Genomic DNA, 19,139 nt, shown 5'->3' with positions numbered 1-19,139 from the left:
TCTCTATCTCTCTCTCTCTCACACACACACACTCGTAACGAAAATTTGTCAGCATTTTAGTGCAAGTATCTCCTAATGCACACCTTTTTGAAGGGCTATTTCTCCTAATATAATGTATTTTTGTATGTCATTTTCACAAATATATATATTTACCACAGTCTATGCATTTTTGTATGCATTACTTGGCTGTAGAAGGTGCATTGCAAAATTTAGAGAAGTGTGAACTTTGAAGGATGGTTGTGCTTTAGCTTGTGAATGTGGAGAAGTGTGAATTAGGGAGATTCACTGTAAAATGTGAACGGAATAGAATTTCACCCCTAACCCGACTTGCAAACGAGTTATAACTTTTTTTCTTTTGTTTAAATCTAATTAGGGAATCCCATGACTAGTTATGTGTACCAATGAAAGCAACATAAAACCACTCAGGTTTCAGAAAGTCATCAAAAGGTGAGTTTGTATCATGAGCACAGAGCAGCAAAATAGGTATCGATCCTCCCCTTCATTTCATTTGAACAAGTTCTAGTGGCTTCTTGATCCTGTAAGACACTGAGCATTCCTAATTCATTCCCTTTCCAAGTAAAACTGGCTGGTTTAAGAGGCTTCAAAGTGACTCTTAGTACACCACTGCTGCAGCATCTGTCAATGAATCGGGTGCAGCAGGAATGTACAAGCTGTGCATGTGCAGAAAGCTTTTGCAAACACTATCCATGGAGCTTGCTTTTCAGACATTGAGGCAGATGTGTATCAAGGGTGTTGTATCCCCTCTCTCTGAAATGTCTGAAGCTGCTCCCAGAGACAGACTAAACTATAGGCCCGTTTTCTGCTCCCAAATGTTTACATGTTTGTTCCTTTTGCTGCACAGACCAAACAAGCAACAAAAGATGACATTGGTTCACAACCTGGGGTCCGTGAAGGCCTTCCCTGGTGCCTTCCCACCCCTCTTGTTTAAAGTAAGTCTCTAGCCTTTGTAGAAAGTTATGAAACAAAGAGTGCCAGCAAAAAGCAAAGGCAACATTCACAGCATACATTTAAAGCAAACATTTAAAACAGTACAGTACCACTCTAAACAGCCATGGCTTCCCCCAAAGATTTCTGGGAGCTGTAGTTTGTTAAAGATGCTGATAATTCTTAGGGGGGCCCTACTGCCCTCCCAGAGCTACAATTCCTATATTCCCCATGAAGGATTGGCTTTTAAACTGCTCTGGGAATTGCAAGACTGTGAAAGGAACTGGAGTCTCCTAATAACTCACAGCACCCTTAACAAAATATAACTTCCAGAAGTATTTGGAATGGAGCAACGATTGCTTGAAGAGGTGCTCTCTCCAATCCAGACCAAAATATCTAGAGTTGAAGCTCTGGGGCTGGCTGAAGGCAAGGTGTTGCTGTTGCGCCACCCTACATGTCAGTTGTTGGGCAGGGAGGTTGAGCAGCCTAAATGAAGCCCCGCTGTGCCTCAGGTCTCTTTGGGGCTTCCTCAGCCATCATTGACCTCCTCTTTGGGCTCTGGGGAGAATCTCCTCGTGAGCCACAAGAACTCTCCAGTTCTTTCCTGCCATTTCCTGGTATGATTCTATTTATTTATTTCCCAGAATTGCATATATACACATGGTTGCATAGAACACACATACTGTAAGCATGTGGGTGGGTGTGCCTGTAATTGAGAGGCCTCTGGTGAGATGTCCTGACATATTGTAATTCTCTTCAAACAAGATAGGAGTAGTAGATAAGGGTGCTGGCACTGGAGGTTTAGGCAGTGTTTGCCCGGTGTCGATTTTCCAGTGCAGATTACACTCCTCCCTGGAGCTGCTATTTGTTGAGGAGAGGACATATGTGGGCCCCTTTATAGTACCTGTATGCTTACCACTCTGCAACTAATAGCAGCTCCAGTCTGTGTGTCTAGACTTAACCCTCTTCTTTTGGCTCATCCAAACCTCATGTGGATGTTTATAGGGCAGCAGTGCTGGTGGGGAGATTATAGGAGATCATAGATCTCTCATTGTAACTATTAGTTTGTCCCTGTTAAGTCCCTTCAAGGGACTGGCGGGAGTTGGGATGACTGAATTGAGCCTTCCTGTCCACATTCCTGAAACACACACAAATATATGAACAATTGTTAGAAATGTCTTTTCAGCTCAACAAAATGCACGCAAACGTACTGAGACAGAATACAGATAGAATACAAGTTGGCTCAAGTCAGACACCATCCCAAACCATAGTTTGTACCAACTATAGTTTGGAACCCAAACCATGGTTTGAGTTTTCAAACATACCACAGGCAGACCCTGGTTTAGGGCTGCTTGTCTGCCTTCTTTTTTCATCCTCTCAGCACTCAGCTTCATAAGTTTACTCCCGTCTCTGTTGTGCAGCAGTCTCTGGAGGTAGAGGTGACCATTAACTACAGTTAGTTAATTCAGACATCGTCTCATATCATAGTCAGCACAAACCATGGTATTTACCTATGTCAAACCATTGTTTCTAATTCTGTCTTTTCCAGCCAGTCACAAACCATGGTTCTCAATTTGGAAATCACCCCAAACCATAGTTTTACTTTATCCACATTTAGATGTGATGTCCGAACTGAGCCTATATGTAGTTTTGGATGTGGTGAGACTTATTTTTACCAGGAAAGGGAATACAGAATCTACTCAAGTGCTTACGTATTTTAAAAGGGGTTCTGGAAATCCATGTTTGAGAGAAGGATATGTTCACATATGCATTTTTTTTGTTTGGTAATTATTAAATGCAAAGGAGACATTTGGAAATATTTTTTACAGTGAATGCTTTTTTAAAAAAAATCTGTTTCAGGAAGGATGATTGTTAAGACCCTTATAAATAAGATTGGGTTTATTATCACTGTCATTGTGTAAATATGAGGAGTTCGTATCTGAAATGTGTATTAGGCTCAGGGATCCACAAATTCACACACCAGCTTACCATTAGGTAAGTGCATCTACCCCTTAGTGAACAGGACCCCGGGCACCAAACAGTTTTATAATCAGCAGTTTTTAAGAAGTGAGTAGTAGCAGGAATACCCTCTGAGTAGCACAAGAAAGGCTCTTATTCTGTACTTTCTACATGTCACTGCATGTCCTGCATGTCCTACATGTCCTGTCCTCTGCAGCCCTCTGTGTATGCCAGAGGACCCAAGTGAGGGGAGGTCATTGGTAGTGGCCACAAATAGTGGATGGCCAATAAGCCAAACCAACACTTTTTGATCTGTGATTAATTTTATAAGGATTCTATCTCCCTTGCGCTTAAAAACAGATTGTACAGCCTGAAATAAGTTGTCTAAGTAAATCTTTATTGCATCACTGCTTGATGCTATTTTTAATTTCGTTTTAGGTTGCTACAGCTATTTGCTTTCATGTACAGGCAGAGAAATTTTAGGTGTTTCCAGCTGATGTGCGACTGCCAACATGCCGGTCCTTTTGGACCCGGAAGAAGGAAGAACAGATACGTCACAGGACGGAGCAGGCTTATATATGCTCCGCCAACACGTGAGGGGGCAGGCAGGAACAAAACCCCCGTGCAAAATGTTTGCCACCTGTATTAACGTGTGTATTTTTTTAATTCTCGATGTGGAAATTGACAAGTAATTTGCACAGCAGTATTTGGTGGTATACCTGTGCATATTGCTCTGGGAAGGTGACCAGAAATCCCTCTCTCTTTCCTGCTTTTTAGCAAGCTAGTAGCCATGCCAGTGTTTGTCTCATAAATTTCATTATGCTCTTACTTCATGCATAAACTGAGTACAAGCTTTCTCCAACACTGTGATTAAACCATTGGGTTGGGAGGGGGAAAACACCATGAAGCAACACTCATGAGCTCAGAAGAACATTGGGGTGGATCCAAAACCACCCTTTTGTATGCAGAACTTATTCTGCATTCGCAGAAAATTCTCGCTTTGCGCTAGAGCACCAAGTGGGGCAACAAGTTTCAGTAAAAAAGGATCCCCCTTCCCTTGCACAAGGGAAGTGTGAAAATGATTGAGCTACCTGTTAAACCGCTTCACAAACTCTTGCAGAAAAATGCCAGCAGTTATTTTCTTTCTGCTCTTTGGCTCTTTAGATCCAACCCCCAATGCATTGAAAAAGCCTAAAAATGAAGATGATGTGTATTGCGAAAAGAACTAAGGGGTTTGTAGCATCTTAAAGGCTAATTTATTATAGCATACACGTTCCTGGACTACAGCCTACTTCATCAGATACATAAAGTGTCATCTTGCCAGCAGGTGTATTGTGATGTTTTCCTTTGTAGAATACAGTACCACTCCAGCAAGGAAGATGCATAAATGGAAGTGGGGAGGATATATTTTGCTGACGCTCCCTTTCTTCTGAAGCCTCTTGTGCCTGTGAAAGTTGCGTTCATGCAGTGCTCCCCCCCTTTTTAAAGAAAAAAAGTGCTGGTACTCACCATGATCTTGTTACAGTAAGCGCCACAATTTTAACATTTTTTTAGGGGGGGGGGGTGCTGGTACTGTGTACCCTTCAGTACCTCCAGAAAAAAAGCACTGTCTCCATGGGTTTGGGAGCCTTTTGGTGCTAGAGGTGGTATGGGGTTGGTGAAAAATCACCCCCCCCCCCCGCTTTCCCTTTTGCAGAAATGTATTTTTTTTGTTGAAATCTCACCATGTCAATCTTCTGGGATGTGTTAACCAGCATGTCCTCCCCCCCCCCCCAGCCCCTTAAGAGGCAGCTTGTCATATTGAAAAGTTAATGCTCACAAAGCCACCTTAAGAATTGTAAAACTGAGCATTAACACTTGTAATGTGGAATGTAATCCCCCCCCCTCCGAGTTTAAAGTGCATGCTGTAGAGATGACTTGGATAACACAGATACGGAGATGAAATGCCACATTTCATCTTTGCATCACTCATAACTATGTCACCCAAGGCCCATTTAAATCCAATAGGTAACTTTCAGTGGCGCTCTGTCATTAGCTGTTAGCAGACATTTAGGCCTTTCTGCTCATTAGTGGTTTCTGCAAAAGGAGGGGGGTCCTGACCTTAGCAGGAAACCTCTCCATTTCACTTGTTCAAACCATCCCTAAACATGAGAGCTCCACATTAATATACAAAGGAACATAAAAAGCTGCCTTTTACCTGGGCAGACTGTTTCTCCATCTAGCCCAGTAATGCCTACTCTGTAATGGACAGAGAGAAGAGTCTTTTCCATCCCTTGTTATCCAATCCTTTTAATTGGAGATCTCAGGGAATGAATCTGGGACCTTCTGCCCGCAAAAGCTCATGCTCCACCCCTGTGTTACAACCCCTCTCCAAGACAGTATGGCATAGTGGTTAGTGTGTTGGAATAACACAGAGAGGACTCTGGTTCTTGTCCTCACTTAGCTGCAAAGCTCACCGGGTGACCTTGGGCTAGTCGTTGGCTCTCAGCCTACTGTACCTCTCTGGTTGTGAGGATAAAATAGAAAGAGGAAGAGAACCACATATGACACCTTGCGCTCCTTCAAGGAAATGTAAACAAACGAACAAACAAATGTAAGTAATAGTAATTCCTTGCTCCCAGAGGAGGCAATGATGACCACTAACGTAGACAGCTTTGATTTGAAAGAGAATTAAGACAAATTCATGGAGGAGAGGGTTGCTCGCCGTAATATACTCTGACAACACACTGTGAGAACAGGATGCTGGACTAGATGGGCCATTGGCCTGATCCAGCAGGGCCTTCTTATGTCTAATAATGACGATGATGAGGATGTTTGAGTTGTGTAAGAACCAATGACACCTCACAGGTTCAGCATATTCTGTTTGGGCCCCTCAGTTTGGGCTAGAGATGGACAGTTACATGCTAGTCTCACATGTGTTCATTCAAAGGTCCATCCCATCCAATCTATGCACCAATTTTTAGATTAAAAATTCCCCCTGAAAAACTGCATGTACTGTAAAGCATTGTTTTATCTCAGTGCGTATGCATTTCTAAAGTATCTTACTCTAAAACACACACATTACTGTGTTTAGGTAAGATTTATCAGTTGACAACTGTTTTGCAAGAACTGGAGAAATATGAAATCTCAAAGATATTTAATGTTGTGAGCAGCTCTATAAGTCTGAGAGATCAATTCCCACTGGATTTCATAGAAATTGAATTCCTCAATTATTGCTAATTTAGATCCTTCATCTAAAATAAAAATTATTTAGTCTAGAATAAGGATGGGGAAGCTGTGGCCCTCCAGGTGTTGCTGGACTACAACCTCCATCATCTCTGAGCATTGGCAATGCTGGCTGGGAGTTGGAGTCCAGCTACATCTGGAAGATACCAGATTCCCCATCTCTGGGTTGCATCAGTGTTCAATGCTCTCTCTGCTGAAATATGAGAGGCCCTATATTTGTACAGACATTCTGCTGGATACTGAAGACACACCTGTTTAGACCTCCTGATCTGATAGTTTTAGTTGCTGTTTTAATTGTTTTGCTGTTTTAATGGGCTTGTTTTATTGTGCATTTTTATTTATGGATGTATTTATTGTTTTGATGAGATTGTTTTGGGTGTATTTTAACATGTGTGTATATATTTTTATATTTGGTTTTACACTTTAAAGCACTATTTCCCAAACTTGGTACTCCAGCTGTTTTTGGACTACAATTCCCATCATCCCTAGCTAGCAAGACCAGTGGTATGGGATGATGGGAACTGTAGTCTGAAATCATCTGGAGACCCAAGTTTGGGAAACAGTGCTTTAAATAGTTCAGAAGCCATTTTTGCAAGTAATTATTATTAATAATAATCTAATTAAATCCAATTATTTTCTCCCCAGTGGGGGCTTCTCTGAGTTTCTAAATGTGGATAATCAAATTTACACTGCAATCTTCACAAACCATTTACAAAAATGAATCACCTTTTCTAGGTATGTGTAGCTCCATATTTTTCCATCTGCCCATGTTCTGGAAATGATCTTCCCACCTGGATCGTACTCCATCTTTTCGGTCCATGTCCCTCTCTGGATAAAGGTCACTAATCCAGAATGTGAGTAAGTGATGTTGACTTCATTGTATTTGTTGAGGGGAGACCAAAGGATTGGGCGGCCTGCCTGGTCGTAGAGAATCCGAAGAGTGAACTTCCGATGGTCGTCATAGATCTTCCCTGTTCTTGTGATGTGGTCAAAATCAATTGAGAGCAGGTTTCTGTTGTGGGCCTAATTTATAAAGCAAGAACAGCATCACAAATTCAACTGAAGCAATTCTGTAGATGAAGATATGCATTTTATTTATTTTGTGTTTTTTAAAACCATACCTTCATTCAAAATAAGGACTCCAAGGAGGCAGGCTTCAAGATCCAATATAACTTTATATATATATGTATATATATATATATATATATATATATATATATATATATATAAAACAAATAGTTAAACCAACATAATAAAATATGATAAATGAATTATCTAACCACTTAAGAGAGTACAATCAATTTGAAAACTCTGGGCAAAAAAAAACACCATGTTACTCCAGAACCAAAAGCAATATAATAGTAGCACCAGTCTTACTTCCTCCAGGAGGGTGTATCAAAGCTGGACTGCCATCAAAAAGCCCTTCTTCCCTATCAACACACACATATTTGAAGGAACATTAAGTGGTGTAGAGCATTAAAACAAGAAACAATATCATTAAAACAAAAATAAAACACAAAACTAGTAAAATGGTAATAGAAAAGCAGATAAAAAGAAATAGAGGAATCCTGGGAACTGAAGCCAATAAAATAGGGGCAAATCTTGAATCCTGTGCTAAAAGGTATGTCTTTACAATATGTCTGGAGTAACTGATGGCAGAGGAAAGGGCACAGTTTGGAGGCAATAGCAGAATTGTGTGTTTTGTTTCTGCTCTATTATATTCTATAGCAGGCATCCCCAAACTCAGCCCTCCAGATGTTTTTGGGACTACAATTCCCATCACCTCTGACCACTGGTCCTGTTAGCTAGGGATGATGGGAGTTGTAGTCCCAAAACATCTGGAGGGCCGAGTTTGGGAATGCCTGTTCTATAGGGTGCAGCACAATGAGTAGAATTTTCCCAGTTGATCTAAGTGATCATTCAGGTCTATTCAGGGGCAGATCTTCTTTCAGGAATCTTGCCTCATTCTTACAGAAGAAACTCAGGTAAGGGCCTCAAATGAATATTTCAATTTACTGGCAGATTGGCAAACAGATACTTCTGGTTTCAGTCTCATGGTAACAAGCCTGATTATTTAGTAATTCTCCGTAGCCTCGTCCCTCCCATCTCTGGCCACACCCTTCCTTTCATGAAGCAGGCCACTGAAGTCCACTGTAACATAACTTTGGTTTCTTAGAAACCTGACACTGCCATACACTCTCATTTTTATTCTGATTCAGGATGATATAAGTTTTCTCAAGGCTGTTATGTGCCAAAGCTCACCAGGGGTCTGGTGTCTAGGAAAATATGAAGGCTTGAGGCATGTGCTTTCCCCTCACTGGATTACTGCCACTTCTACACCTTTGCAGCGAAAGAATGGTGTGATCCTGAGCATGGGTCACACCACTTTCAATATATTTTATTTATGCATCTGGCAGTTCACACTGCCAGAAGGTGTACCAAAGTGATTTACAGGGACAATACCTCACAAAATATACATTCACAATCCATTAAAAACATATACCCAAATCTACAAAAACCATCCAACCATGTAAAACAGCAGTGGGGAACCTGCTGAAGTGCTCCAGATGTTGGACTACAACTCCCATCAGCCCCAGCCAGCATGGCCAAAGCGAATGAAAGCTGCAGCCTACCAATATATGGAGGGCCACAGGTACCCCAACCCAACATTAAATAACCACCCCACCTGCATAAAGGTGAACACTAAAAATATAGATAATCAAAAGCCAGACCTTTAGCCCTGCCCAAATTACCTGGGAGAATAAATATATATTTGCCCAGTGCTGGAAGGGCAGCCCACAGAAAGCATGGGTCACTGCACAAGAGGAAGCTTGCTCTCTTGTTGCAATCTTCCAAACTTCTCCTGGTGTGGGGTGTATGCACAGAGCCTTAGATGCTGATCTCAGATTCCAGGTAGGTTCATACAGGGCAAGTTGGTCCTTGAGGTATTGGAGACTTGAGCTATTAAAGCTTTATAGGTCGAAAACATAAATGCTCTCTTTTCTAATACACATACATCACTTAATCCCTATGCAGAGAACACCATCAATTCCCCTCCCCACACATCCACCCCAGTTCCTCCTTGCCTCTCTCTACTACCTAGTAATTTCCTCTAAGGCCAACCAGGACTCAGTCTAGCAAATTCTTTTTGTAAACAAGCATCCCCACCACAATCCATTTCTTTGCCATAGGCAAATGGACCATTCTTTCCTGTCTTACCCAGGATTCAGGTTTTGGGTTTTTTTGCCAAGACCTACTGGTGCCCAACTGAGGGCTCATGCAGACTTCCTTTTGTGGTGTGTTTCTAGGTTCCATGTCTTAAAGCACTGTTTCTGAGCACTTTCTTCTCTTGTCCTGGTGCTTTCCCCACTCTTTACCACTGAAATGGAGCAAATGGCAAAATGGCAATTCCCTGAAAACCCAAATTGTTGTTTGTTCCAATTCAGCATTAAAGATCAGAATTTCACAAAGAAAGCACCAGGGCAAAAACAAAAAGAAACCCCACTTTAAAGTGCAGACCTGTGCCTAGAAAACATGGGGCCAATAGTGTGAATGAGCCGTGAATGATTGTTTTCCGTAACAGTACTGAATCCTAGAATATATGATGAAGAGTTCCTCTATGCCTGTCCAGAGCTGTTTCCTCTCTCCACTATGCTACTGCAGCTTGTTTCCTTCCCACTCAGTATTAAGTAGGCGGGCACTTCTGAGCATGCACAAAGGGGTCTGCTCTCACTGCTAAGGAAATTTCCCCTGTCCCTTTCTTCACCAGCCTGCTGTGCACACAGAGAACACAATAGGCAACTGTCTCAACAAATACTGGGGGACAAAATAAATGCAACAAATGGAATAAACAAATATGTACTGTATTTTTTGCTCTATAAGGCGCACATTTTCCCCTCCAAAAATTAAGGGGAAATGTGTGTGCGTCTTATGGAGTGAATGCAGGCTCCTTGGCTTCAGCGATAGCAACGCGAAGCCACCGAAGTGCAGTGGGAACACTCCTACCGTGCTCCACAGGCTTCGCGTTGCTTTCGCTGAAGCCTGGAGAGTGAGACTCTCCTGGCTTCAGTGAAAGGAACCCGAAGCCTCCAGAGCACAGCAGGAACTCCCGCTGCGTTCCAGAGGCTTTGGGTTGCCTTCTGCTGAAGCCTGGAGAGTGAGAGGGGTCGGTGCGCCCCGACCCCTCTCACTTTCCAGATAGCTGCCTGAAACCTCTGGAGCGCAGCAGGAGCTCCCACCGCGCCCTAGAGGCTTCAGGTTGCCTTCACTGAAGGGTAGGTGCCCCTTCAGCTAAGGCGCAGTGCCCCTTCAGCTAAGCGGGAGGAGAAATGGAAGGGGCTCCGTTTCTCCTGACGCTTCGCTGAAGGGGCGCTGCGCAGAGAGGGGGAGATTTTTTTTCTTCTTGTTCTCCCCCTCTAAAACAAGGTGCATCCTATGCTCGGGTGCGTCCTATAGAGTGAAAAATACGGTATCTGGAATCCCTAGCTAGATGAGAAACCGCATGTGTAATCAGGAGACATAAGTGCAGTTGTTGTGGACTACAACTCCAGTCAGAGCTACTCTTAATACTTGCAGCTGCAATGCAATGGCAAAATGCTTTTCTTTACAGATCGCTGTACTTAATGCATTTTGCTCTTGCTGATCCTCAACTTGCCTTTGAAGAAGGCCACAGTAATCCTACAAGTTCTTGCAATATGCAAAGGGTAGTCAACATGCAGCTATTATGGACTCCAACTCCCATCAGCCCCAGCCAGCATAGCCAATAGTCAGGGATGATTGAAGCTGTAGTCTAACAACAACAAATGGAGGGCACAACATTTGGCTAATCCTACATATGGCATCTCCTACCTGCAAGTTAATGCCACAGTATGAGTGGTGAGAGAATGACATTCCACCAGGCACCAGCAGGAACAGGATAGGATACACCATCCCTATCACCAACCTTGCAGTTAGCAAACCTGAAATTACTACCTACCACGTGGGACCTCTGAAAGCAGCTAAAATTGCTTGTTCCTACCAAATTTCATGTTTCAGCATGCTGGGACCAGTTTGATGGATAGCTCTGCATTCACAGGCAGCTGCGCAAGAGGGATTAATGACAGGAGCTCACTGAATGATGTGAAGGGAAAGTGTAAGCTGAAAAATTCAGAAGGGAATGCCTGTGATGAGAGGAACAGAGATGGGAAGATCACAGCGCAGTCCAAATTTGCCCTACCAAAGCTGGTATTTGTCCCTCCAGGAGAGGAGATAAAGCAGGGCTTGGGAACCTTTTTCAGGCAAAGGGCCACAATCCCTTCTGGGCAGCCTTCTAGGGGCCACATGGCAGCAATTGCCAGAGCCAGAGGTAAACGTTCATGGATAAATGGATGTGAATTTCACTTATGAATAATAGGCTAATTTTTACACACAGTCACCCCCACCAGTGTCTATCCTCTCTCCAAGGAAGCAAGAAGCAATACTAGAGTTCAAGGACATATTCCAGCCAGGCAAATGCTATTGGAGCAGGAACCAGGAACCATGAGTATGCCAAGGGATGGGGGGAGAGAGATGAAAACAGCTGCATTTGGCCTCCAGGCCTCAGGTTCTCCACACTGAAAGTCTTCTTGGTCTAAAAATGCAGCTAAGAGAGGTGAAGGAAGAGCCCTTTATAACTAAACACAGCAAGGAAATTGTTCCACCTGAAATCACAGTTTGCATAGTAATGACAAAGTTAAAAAGTTATGGGCACAGAGAATACATTTAAGCTTGCTTAAAAGTCCCATGATGTGGGTAGGAAAACCAGTGCGAGTTAACAACCTGTTAATCGAGTTAAAAGACCATCTGATAACAGTGGGAGACAGGCTCATGTACCTCTGGATTGCACTCATTTTGAGTCTTTAAAAGTGCCATTAGTCAAGGTGAGTGTCTATCCTCAGGCAGTGGATTGGGATGAGTAGTCCCTTCAGATGTCTGCCAATGAACCGAACTGTGATCTGAAACTGGTTCATTCTGTGAAGGGATGGATAGCAGAGGGTGGTCTCCCATCATTTCTCCCCATTCACCACCACCTATGATTCTGTGTGTATCACTGCCAATTTGCTGCTCCATGAAAGTAGAGTTGAGACTCTTGCAGGGTATTTCAAGTAACCTGTGCCTCATTCTAAGGAAGTGTCCTTTTCAGAGCAAAGTACTGTTGGTGAGGTAGCCCCAGAGAGCAGTAATTTAAATGGTATTTTCCACTGCAAAAAATGGCAGCAGTACAACAGCTCTTCAGGTCCAACTTGCCCATAGTGCCTTACTCTGAGAATAGACTCTGTGTCCCTCAGAGTGAATCATGGCTGAGATGTCTCCAGAGGGCCTTAAGGAGTGCCTGGAGAGGAGAGAGAAGATATGGGGGAGGTTGTTGCACATGCCTGGTGGTGGCAGGCTTCAGGTGGCAAAATGTCTTGCACTGCTGCAGGAAAGATCCCCTTGACTGGACTATGACAAACCCAGTATCCTATATGCTAACAGTAAGCTCATTCTTTCAAGTGCCAATTCTAATGTGCTGAAAATACTGGTATCATTCACTCACAGTAAGCTCAAGGGAACCAGAGGGTTTCAGGAATCCCAATAAAAGTTAGTGGTGGTGAAATCAGAGCTTGGAAAGTGCGTTTTTAAAAGTTCTAGTTCAACGTGTCCAAAAGGGAAGAACCGTATTTTTCCGTGTATAAGACTAGGTTTTTCCTCCTAAAAAATGTCAAAAATAAGGGGGTGTCTTGTACACAGGGCCATCTCCTCCATTTTCTTAAATCTGAGTCACCCAAAATAGGGGGAGTCTTTACATGGGACGTCTTATAGACGGGAAAATATGATAATTCTAGTTCACATTCTTCCCTTTACAAAATGAACTAATTTGGTTTGCGCTCAGTTCACAACTCTAACTCAAGTCCAAATGATTCTTGGCAATATTTTTCAGCCCTCAGAATATTACAAGCTGCTGTGCTGATGTATAAAAAATACAGAGGTACCTCTGTTTTGGAACGTCTCTGTTGATGAATGTTTCGGAACCTGAATGCCGTAAACCCAGAAGTAAATCCTTCAGTTTTCGAACGCGCCTTGGAAGTTGAACAGGAAACATAGCTTCCGTATTGAGTTTTTGGTTTTCGAACGTTTTGGAACTTGAGTGGTCTTCCGGACCAGATTACGTTTGAAAACTGAGGTACCACTGTACTTAAGAAAACTAAGATAACACAAAAACACACTCAAAACTGGAATGTGAATTGTGTAGTCTATTTTACCCCAAAATTTTGATCTTTAAGCTTAGAAGGCCAAAGAGTATAAAGAGGAAATAACACATGAACTTAAACTACAAATCGAGCAAATTTCTACACCAACACAATTTTAATCCATGCAATTATGGGAATTATGTTTAGGTATAATTCAGAGATATTGAACTAATTCAGTTAAATTCATTAAACTGAACTGGTTTATTCCAAGCACTGAGATAAGTATGCGTACACACACATGCATCTATTCGCTGGTACATTTTTCATAATCACTCTTTCCCTTTGCTGTAAGAAAAAATGGAATCCTGCTGGATTGGACCAAAGTTCTATCTAGTCCAATATACTGTTCCTCATAGTTGCCAATCAGATAACTCTGAGATGCCTCAAACATGAACCTAGGTGGAATCTACACACATGTAAAAAACGCTGTGAAAATGCTTTTTTAAAAAAAGGTTTTGAAAAATACATTGAATTTGGCATAGCTCACTGTTGCCATTTAATGTCACATTTGTATATTACAGTTTACCACACATTTAGAACGTTTTATTTGCAGCTGTATAGCTGAGTCCCTAGATTTAGTTGGAAGGTGGAAGGAGAAAGACTGTGATGTCTTCTCTCTCACCAACATTCCAAACACAGTTTCTGGTAGTGGCGAAGCAATGTTCCTTGCCTCCTCTTCAGAGCATGGAAGCTGTGTTCAATTTGGGGAATGAAAAAGAAGGCTTAGATTTGCAAAGAGGATGGTTAATGTTGCAAACCATCCTGTAATCTTCAGATGAAGAGTGGTATATAAATTTAATAAATAATAAGGTGAGGAGTTGGGAAGAATAAATGAGTGAGACTGGGAAGGGGGAAGGACTGGAACATCCCATGCTTTCCTCCTCCCTTCGGATTTGACAGATCTATCATAATCACTATGTACGTGGATCGTTGTCATTAGACCATTAGCTTGAATGCTAACTATTCACTATACTCATCAAGGCTTCCCAAAGGAGTAATTCTGTCAAATGGAAAACAGATTTCCTAAAGCATTTTTCCTGCACATTATTGATGTCTTTGGGTCTTAAACTTAAGTCCGTTAATTAAACAGAAAAATATTGACCACCTGCCATAGGGAACTGTTAATACTCTGGTTAAAATACAAGCCATAAAGGCAAACTGGGTGTGATGGCAGCAGCTCTGTGTAAACACAGAACAGGAGATGCCAACACAATTAATCGGAGATGGGCTTGGAAAAGAACTTGGGGGGTCTGTCATAAAAGGGCAGCTCAAATGAGAGGCAAGCTTTTTATGTCCCCTAATTCTTATCTAGTTCCAAAAATAGTTTCAAAAAATGACACTTCCCACTCCTTCCCTTTATTTACAGTGAATTATGTCCATTCTCCCCTGCCCTTATTCCTGGGCATACTGTTATGTCAGAGCTGAGGAACCCTTTTCAGTCTGAGGGCCGCATTCCCTTGATGTTAGTTTTCCAAGGGCCATATGCCATTAGTAAGCGAAGTTGGAGACAAAAGTGGGTAGCACAATGGATGTACCTTTGTAAAGTAGGCTACCTTCCAGTCACACAGAGGCAGAGCTAGCTGCTCTGGCACCCAGAGAAGCTCACATGCTGTGCACCAGGGGGCAGGAGGAGCATCCCAGGGGGGCAGGTTGGCGATGTCACCCCCCTCAGGGATGACACCTGGGGCAGACTGCACCCACCACACCTCCTTTCTCCACCAGTGGGCAGAGTCCTCCCAGTATCACAGTTCAAGAACACATTCCAGCCAGCGAAAACACTCATGGATCCTGAACAGTGAGGGGTGTGGTCTGCAAGGAGGGTGTAATCCAGGGAAGGGACATGGGTCTTAATTTCAGTCCACTTCCCCCAGGTCCACTTTTACTTCTGTATTTTACACATAAGTAGACCTACATGATAATCCTCCTAGGACATTTTCACACTGCCACCTGTACAATGTCTACAAATTTCAGTCAGCTGCCACATGTCATTTTCCTTCTGGAAACAAACAAACAAACAAACAAACAAACAAACAAACAAACAAACACTTACCCTGGGGCATAAAATATCTCTCGATGCCTATAATTTTCTAATGGGGCATGCTTATTACCTCAGCCCATGTTAGCAGAACGGGGTGTTACAAAACGGCATCATTCTTCCACATACAAACGGTCAGGGAAAGGTCATGAAACTGCACATGGTGTGTCAATAGGTTGGAAGAAACCATATAATGTGGCTTGGGGACCCAGGACGGTTGTATTGCATGTTTGTTAATGGGATGAGAAACATGCCCCTCCCAACTCACTGAGAGGAACAGGGATCTCCTAATAACTCTTAGCCTTCTTAACTAACAATGCGTCCCTGGAGCCTAAGGGGAAGCCATGATTGTTTAATGTGGTATGATGACACTGCTTTGAATTTATATTGCATATTGGCCTTAAATGAACCATATATACTTGAATCCCTCCCACAAAATAGTGACAGGCTGCACTAACACGTTCATATAAATACAGGGAATCCTTCAGACTGTCTCAAACTGTTTAGGGCTTGAAAGATCAGCACCAACACCATGTATTGGACACAAAAACAAATAATCAGACAGCGCAGACAGGAGAGCACAGGCATATTTACAATAACAGCAGCTTAACGTGATTCTCAGATGCGATTGCCTTCCCAAAGAATGTTTCATTTGACACATGAGATGAAAACCTTACCCGTAACCTTCTCTCAAATGCAGAGATATTGCCTTTGGTCTGTTCCTTCCTTTGTCTCCACTCAATAAGGTTGGAGTTATGCTCTCCGGGTAAAGAGATATTGCATTTTCCTAAAGTAGGATTGACAACGCCAGCTAGGATGTGAGGTTCTGTGTTCAGAGTGATCTCCATTCCGCTGGCAAAAGTGACTCTCAGTGACCCATCTGGACTGACCCGATATATATTCTGAATGTTGTCTGTCAGCAACAAAACAAGGGGAAAGAGTTCAGTTTTTTCAGCTTCATGAAGCAACTGCTGTGTGTGTAAAGATTATATTTATGCATAGTCAGATAGCAGTAGGCATTGCCAACATCTGTAAGTCTTTGTAATGGGGGGGGGGGGCGACCTCCCATACTTTTAAGGCATACAGCTTATTGTTACTACACCCAGACCTTCGTAAATTTACATATTAGCAAATACCCTTCATCTTGATTAAAGGTATTTTGCTTTCAGAGACCTTTCAACTTAAGAAACCTTAAGTTAGCCTTTGGTGTACTTCATTATTTACTACCTTTGGGCTGCTACTGAAAAACATGTTGCCTGGGGAATTTAATATGCAGCTAAAGTCAAAACTGGTGATTGTATAATTAAACAGCTAAAATGCAGCTGTGGAAATTGTACTAATGTTGTAACAACTGAGAGCATTGTAAGAAAGATGAAGATAATCTGAGTTAAAATGAAATGCCTGCATGTGCTATGAAATATTGCAAAATGTATGTATGTATGTATGTATGTATGTACTGTGGCATTATTGTTATTTATTGAATTTATATATTGCTCTATACCCTGAGGTCTCAGGGCGGTTCACAGAACAAAATCGAAGTATAAAACCACGAAATATATAATCAAAATAAAAACAAGCCAATAACCCCCACCCCAAACCCACATTTTAAAAAGACACAGAATGTCAATCAAATCAACCGAAGGCCTGGTTAAAAAGGAACGTTTTTGCCTAGCACCTAAAGGTGTATAATATTATATTCCACCTTTCCTCCAAGGAACTCAAAGTGATTCTCTCTCTCTCCATTTTGGCCTAAAAAAAAAACAAAGGCCAAACCCTCAAAACTCCACATGGTATTTTGGCCTAACAGCAACAGCAATAACCCCACATGAAGTAGGCTGGCTGAGAGACTGTGATGGGGACAAAGGCCACACAGTGAGTTTCGTGGCTGAAGGGGGGGGGAGTGGAACCCTGGTCCCCCAGGTCCTTGTCTGACACTCAAATCCAGAGGTTGAGAACAGAGCGCCTGAGAGCCAAAGGTGCCCCCCCCCCCAGCCCTTTGGATTCTCCCCTACCACATCCTTTCTCCCCAGGCCACACTCCTCCTCACTGGTATTGCTTCACATTCTCTCTGATTGTTTTTGTCTGTCTGGGATGTGTCTTTGAATACTGACAATGTCCCTAGCTTGCCTAGATGGAGGACAGAGAGAGGTGTGCAAGTGTGTGTAGAAACCAGCCCATGAAACAAATGCAAAAATTCACATTCATTGCCTTAGCCACTTGTGCCACCAGCCCCACTCACCACTGGCATGTGGCCTCTGGAAAGCTGCCCAAATGGCAATGTGACCCTTGGGTCAAAAAAAATCAAAACCCTAGCTTCTGCTGTAGCTACTATACCACATTGGCTCCCCCCCCTTTTTTAGCGTAAGAAAATGTCCACAATTTTTCATGCCCTCAAAAATAAAAACAAGATTTTCACGACCACATGAAATTGAACACAGATCCTTTTGCATGCAAAGCAGGTTCTCTACACATGGACTTCCCTCTCTGATGGCAGCCTTCCTGCACATCAAGAGCTGAACTCCTAGGCATACAGAATGTCCCCTTGAGATTTAGGGCATGGAAAACCCAGTCTGATTAGTTATCACTGGATAAAGCAAGAACCTGCAGCCTTCCAGCTACTGCTGAACCACAATTCCCATTGTCCCTGCAAGTGGTCATGGTGACTAAAAAGCTACAGCAGGGGTAAGGAATCTTTTTTGGTCAGATGGCAAAAGCCCATTCACTACTCAGAAGAACTCTGCTAAATGGCTACTTGTGGACGCAATGGCGGCAGAGCAGTAGGCTTTCTTCATATGGCAATGCTACCTCACATGTGTTTCCACAGGTTCTGACTAAGATTTATGCCACCTGCACTCTAGCTATTGACTGTCCTGTTTCATTACATGCGGGTCACTAGAGTAACACAGTGACCTACGTGCTCCACAGCTACAATGAAGGCACCCAGGAGCATTGTGTCAATGGCTCTAGACATTTAAACATTCCACACTGTGACAGGAGCCTTGACAGGAGCACCAGCCATATCAGCTGGGAAATCCCCCAGAGCACCCAGGAACCCTTCTGACTCCATAAGTATCTTAGGGCAGACCATCTCAATAGTTCCTTCACCCCTGCAGCATGAAGTTGCTGTGAAATAAAGCTTGGCTTTGTTCTTTAATAGAAAGAGTGATGGAGGGAGAGTCAACTTGGAAATGCCACCCCAATTCTTGAATATTCCAGCATCTAAAGTTTGGGCCGATGCTAGCAATTACCGTATTTTTTGCATCATAACACTCACTTTTTTCCTCCTAGAAAGTAAAGGGAAATGTCTGTGCATGTTATGGAGGAAATGCCTGTGCGTGTTATAGAGCGAAAAATACGGTAAGTTATGGGTGGCATGGGGAAGCTGTGGCCCTCCAGAGATTGTTGGATTCACATCATCCCCATCCAGCATAGCTAATGGCTAGGGATGAAGGGAGTTGTAATCTAACACACCTGAAGGGCAGATTTGCAATGAAAGGAAGTGTAACAATGACCCTACTGCAAGTGTCCCAAGATGTGGCATTCAGTAGTACTGTCAGTTGATCCTAGGGTGCTGAAGATGAAGATGCCACACTTTATCAAAATTTAACTGGGACATATGGTAGGCTGATGGGTCTGTAATTTCATTTATTTATTTATTTATTTGATGTATTACACTAGTCACCTTCCAACCTTGTGGGGTAAAGAAGCCAAGATTAGTGACAAGCTGT

General features: G+C 42.7%; 1 protein-coding gene across 14 annotated transcripts in view; it reads right to left on the bottom strand.

The window, feature by feature from the left end:
* TENM1 (teneurin transmembrane protein 1) overlaps positions 1-19,139 on the bottom strand; it is a 372,670-nt gene that overhangs the window by 14,089 nt on the left and 339,442 nt on the right. For 10 of the 14 annotated variants that reach the window (XM_083423250.1, XM_083423261.1, XM_083423260.1 and 7 more), the window contains 3 exons: positions 16,089-16,324; positions 6,856-7,152; positions 2,271-2,372 (listed from right to left, as the gene is read on the bottom strand). In XM_083423250.1, coding sequence (XP_083279376.1) covers positions 2,271-2,372; positions 6,856-7,152; positions 16,089-16,324 — 635 coding nt within the window. The remainder of the gene's footprint in view (positions 1-2,270; positions 2,373-6,855; positions 7,153-16,088; positions 16,325-19,139) is intronic. The other 4 variants (XM_083423251.1, XM_083423252.1, XM_083423253.1 and 1 more) reach the window with 1 other exon arrangement.

The sequence above is a fragment of the Podarcis tiliguerta genome, assembly GCF_965153285.1.
Source record: "Podarcis tiliguerta genome assembly, chromosome: Z".
Taxonomy (NCBI): Eukaryota; Metazoa; Chordata; class Lepidosauria; order Squamata; family Lacertidae; genus Podarcis; species Podarcis tiliguerta.
This window is presented reverse-complemented; position numbering and strand designations above follow the sequence as displayed.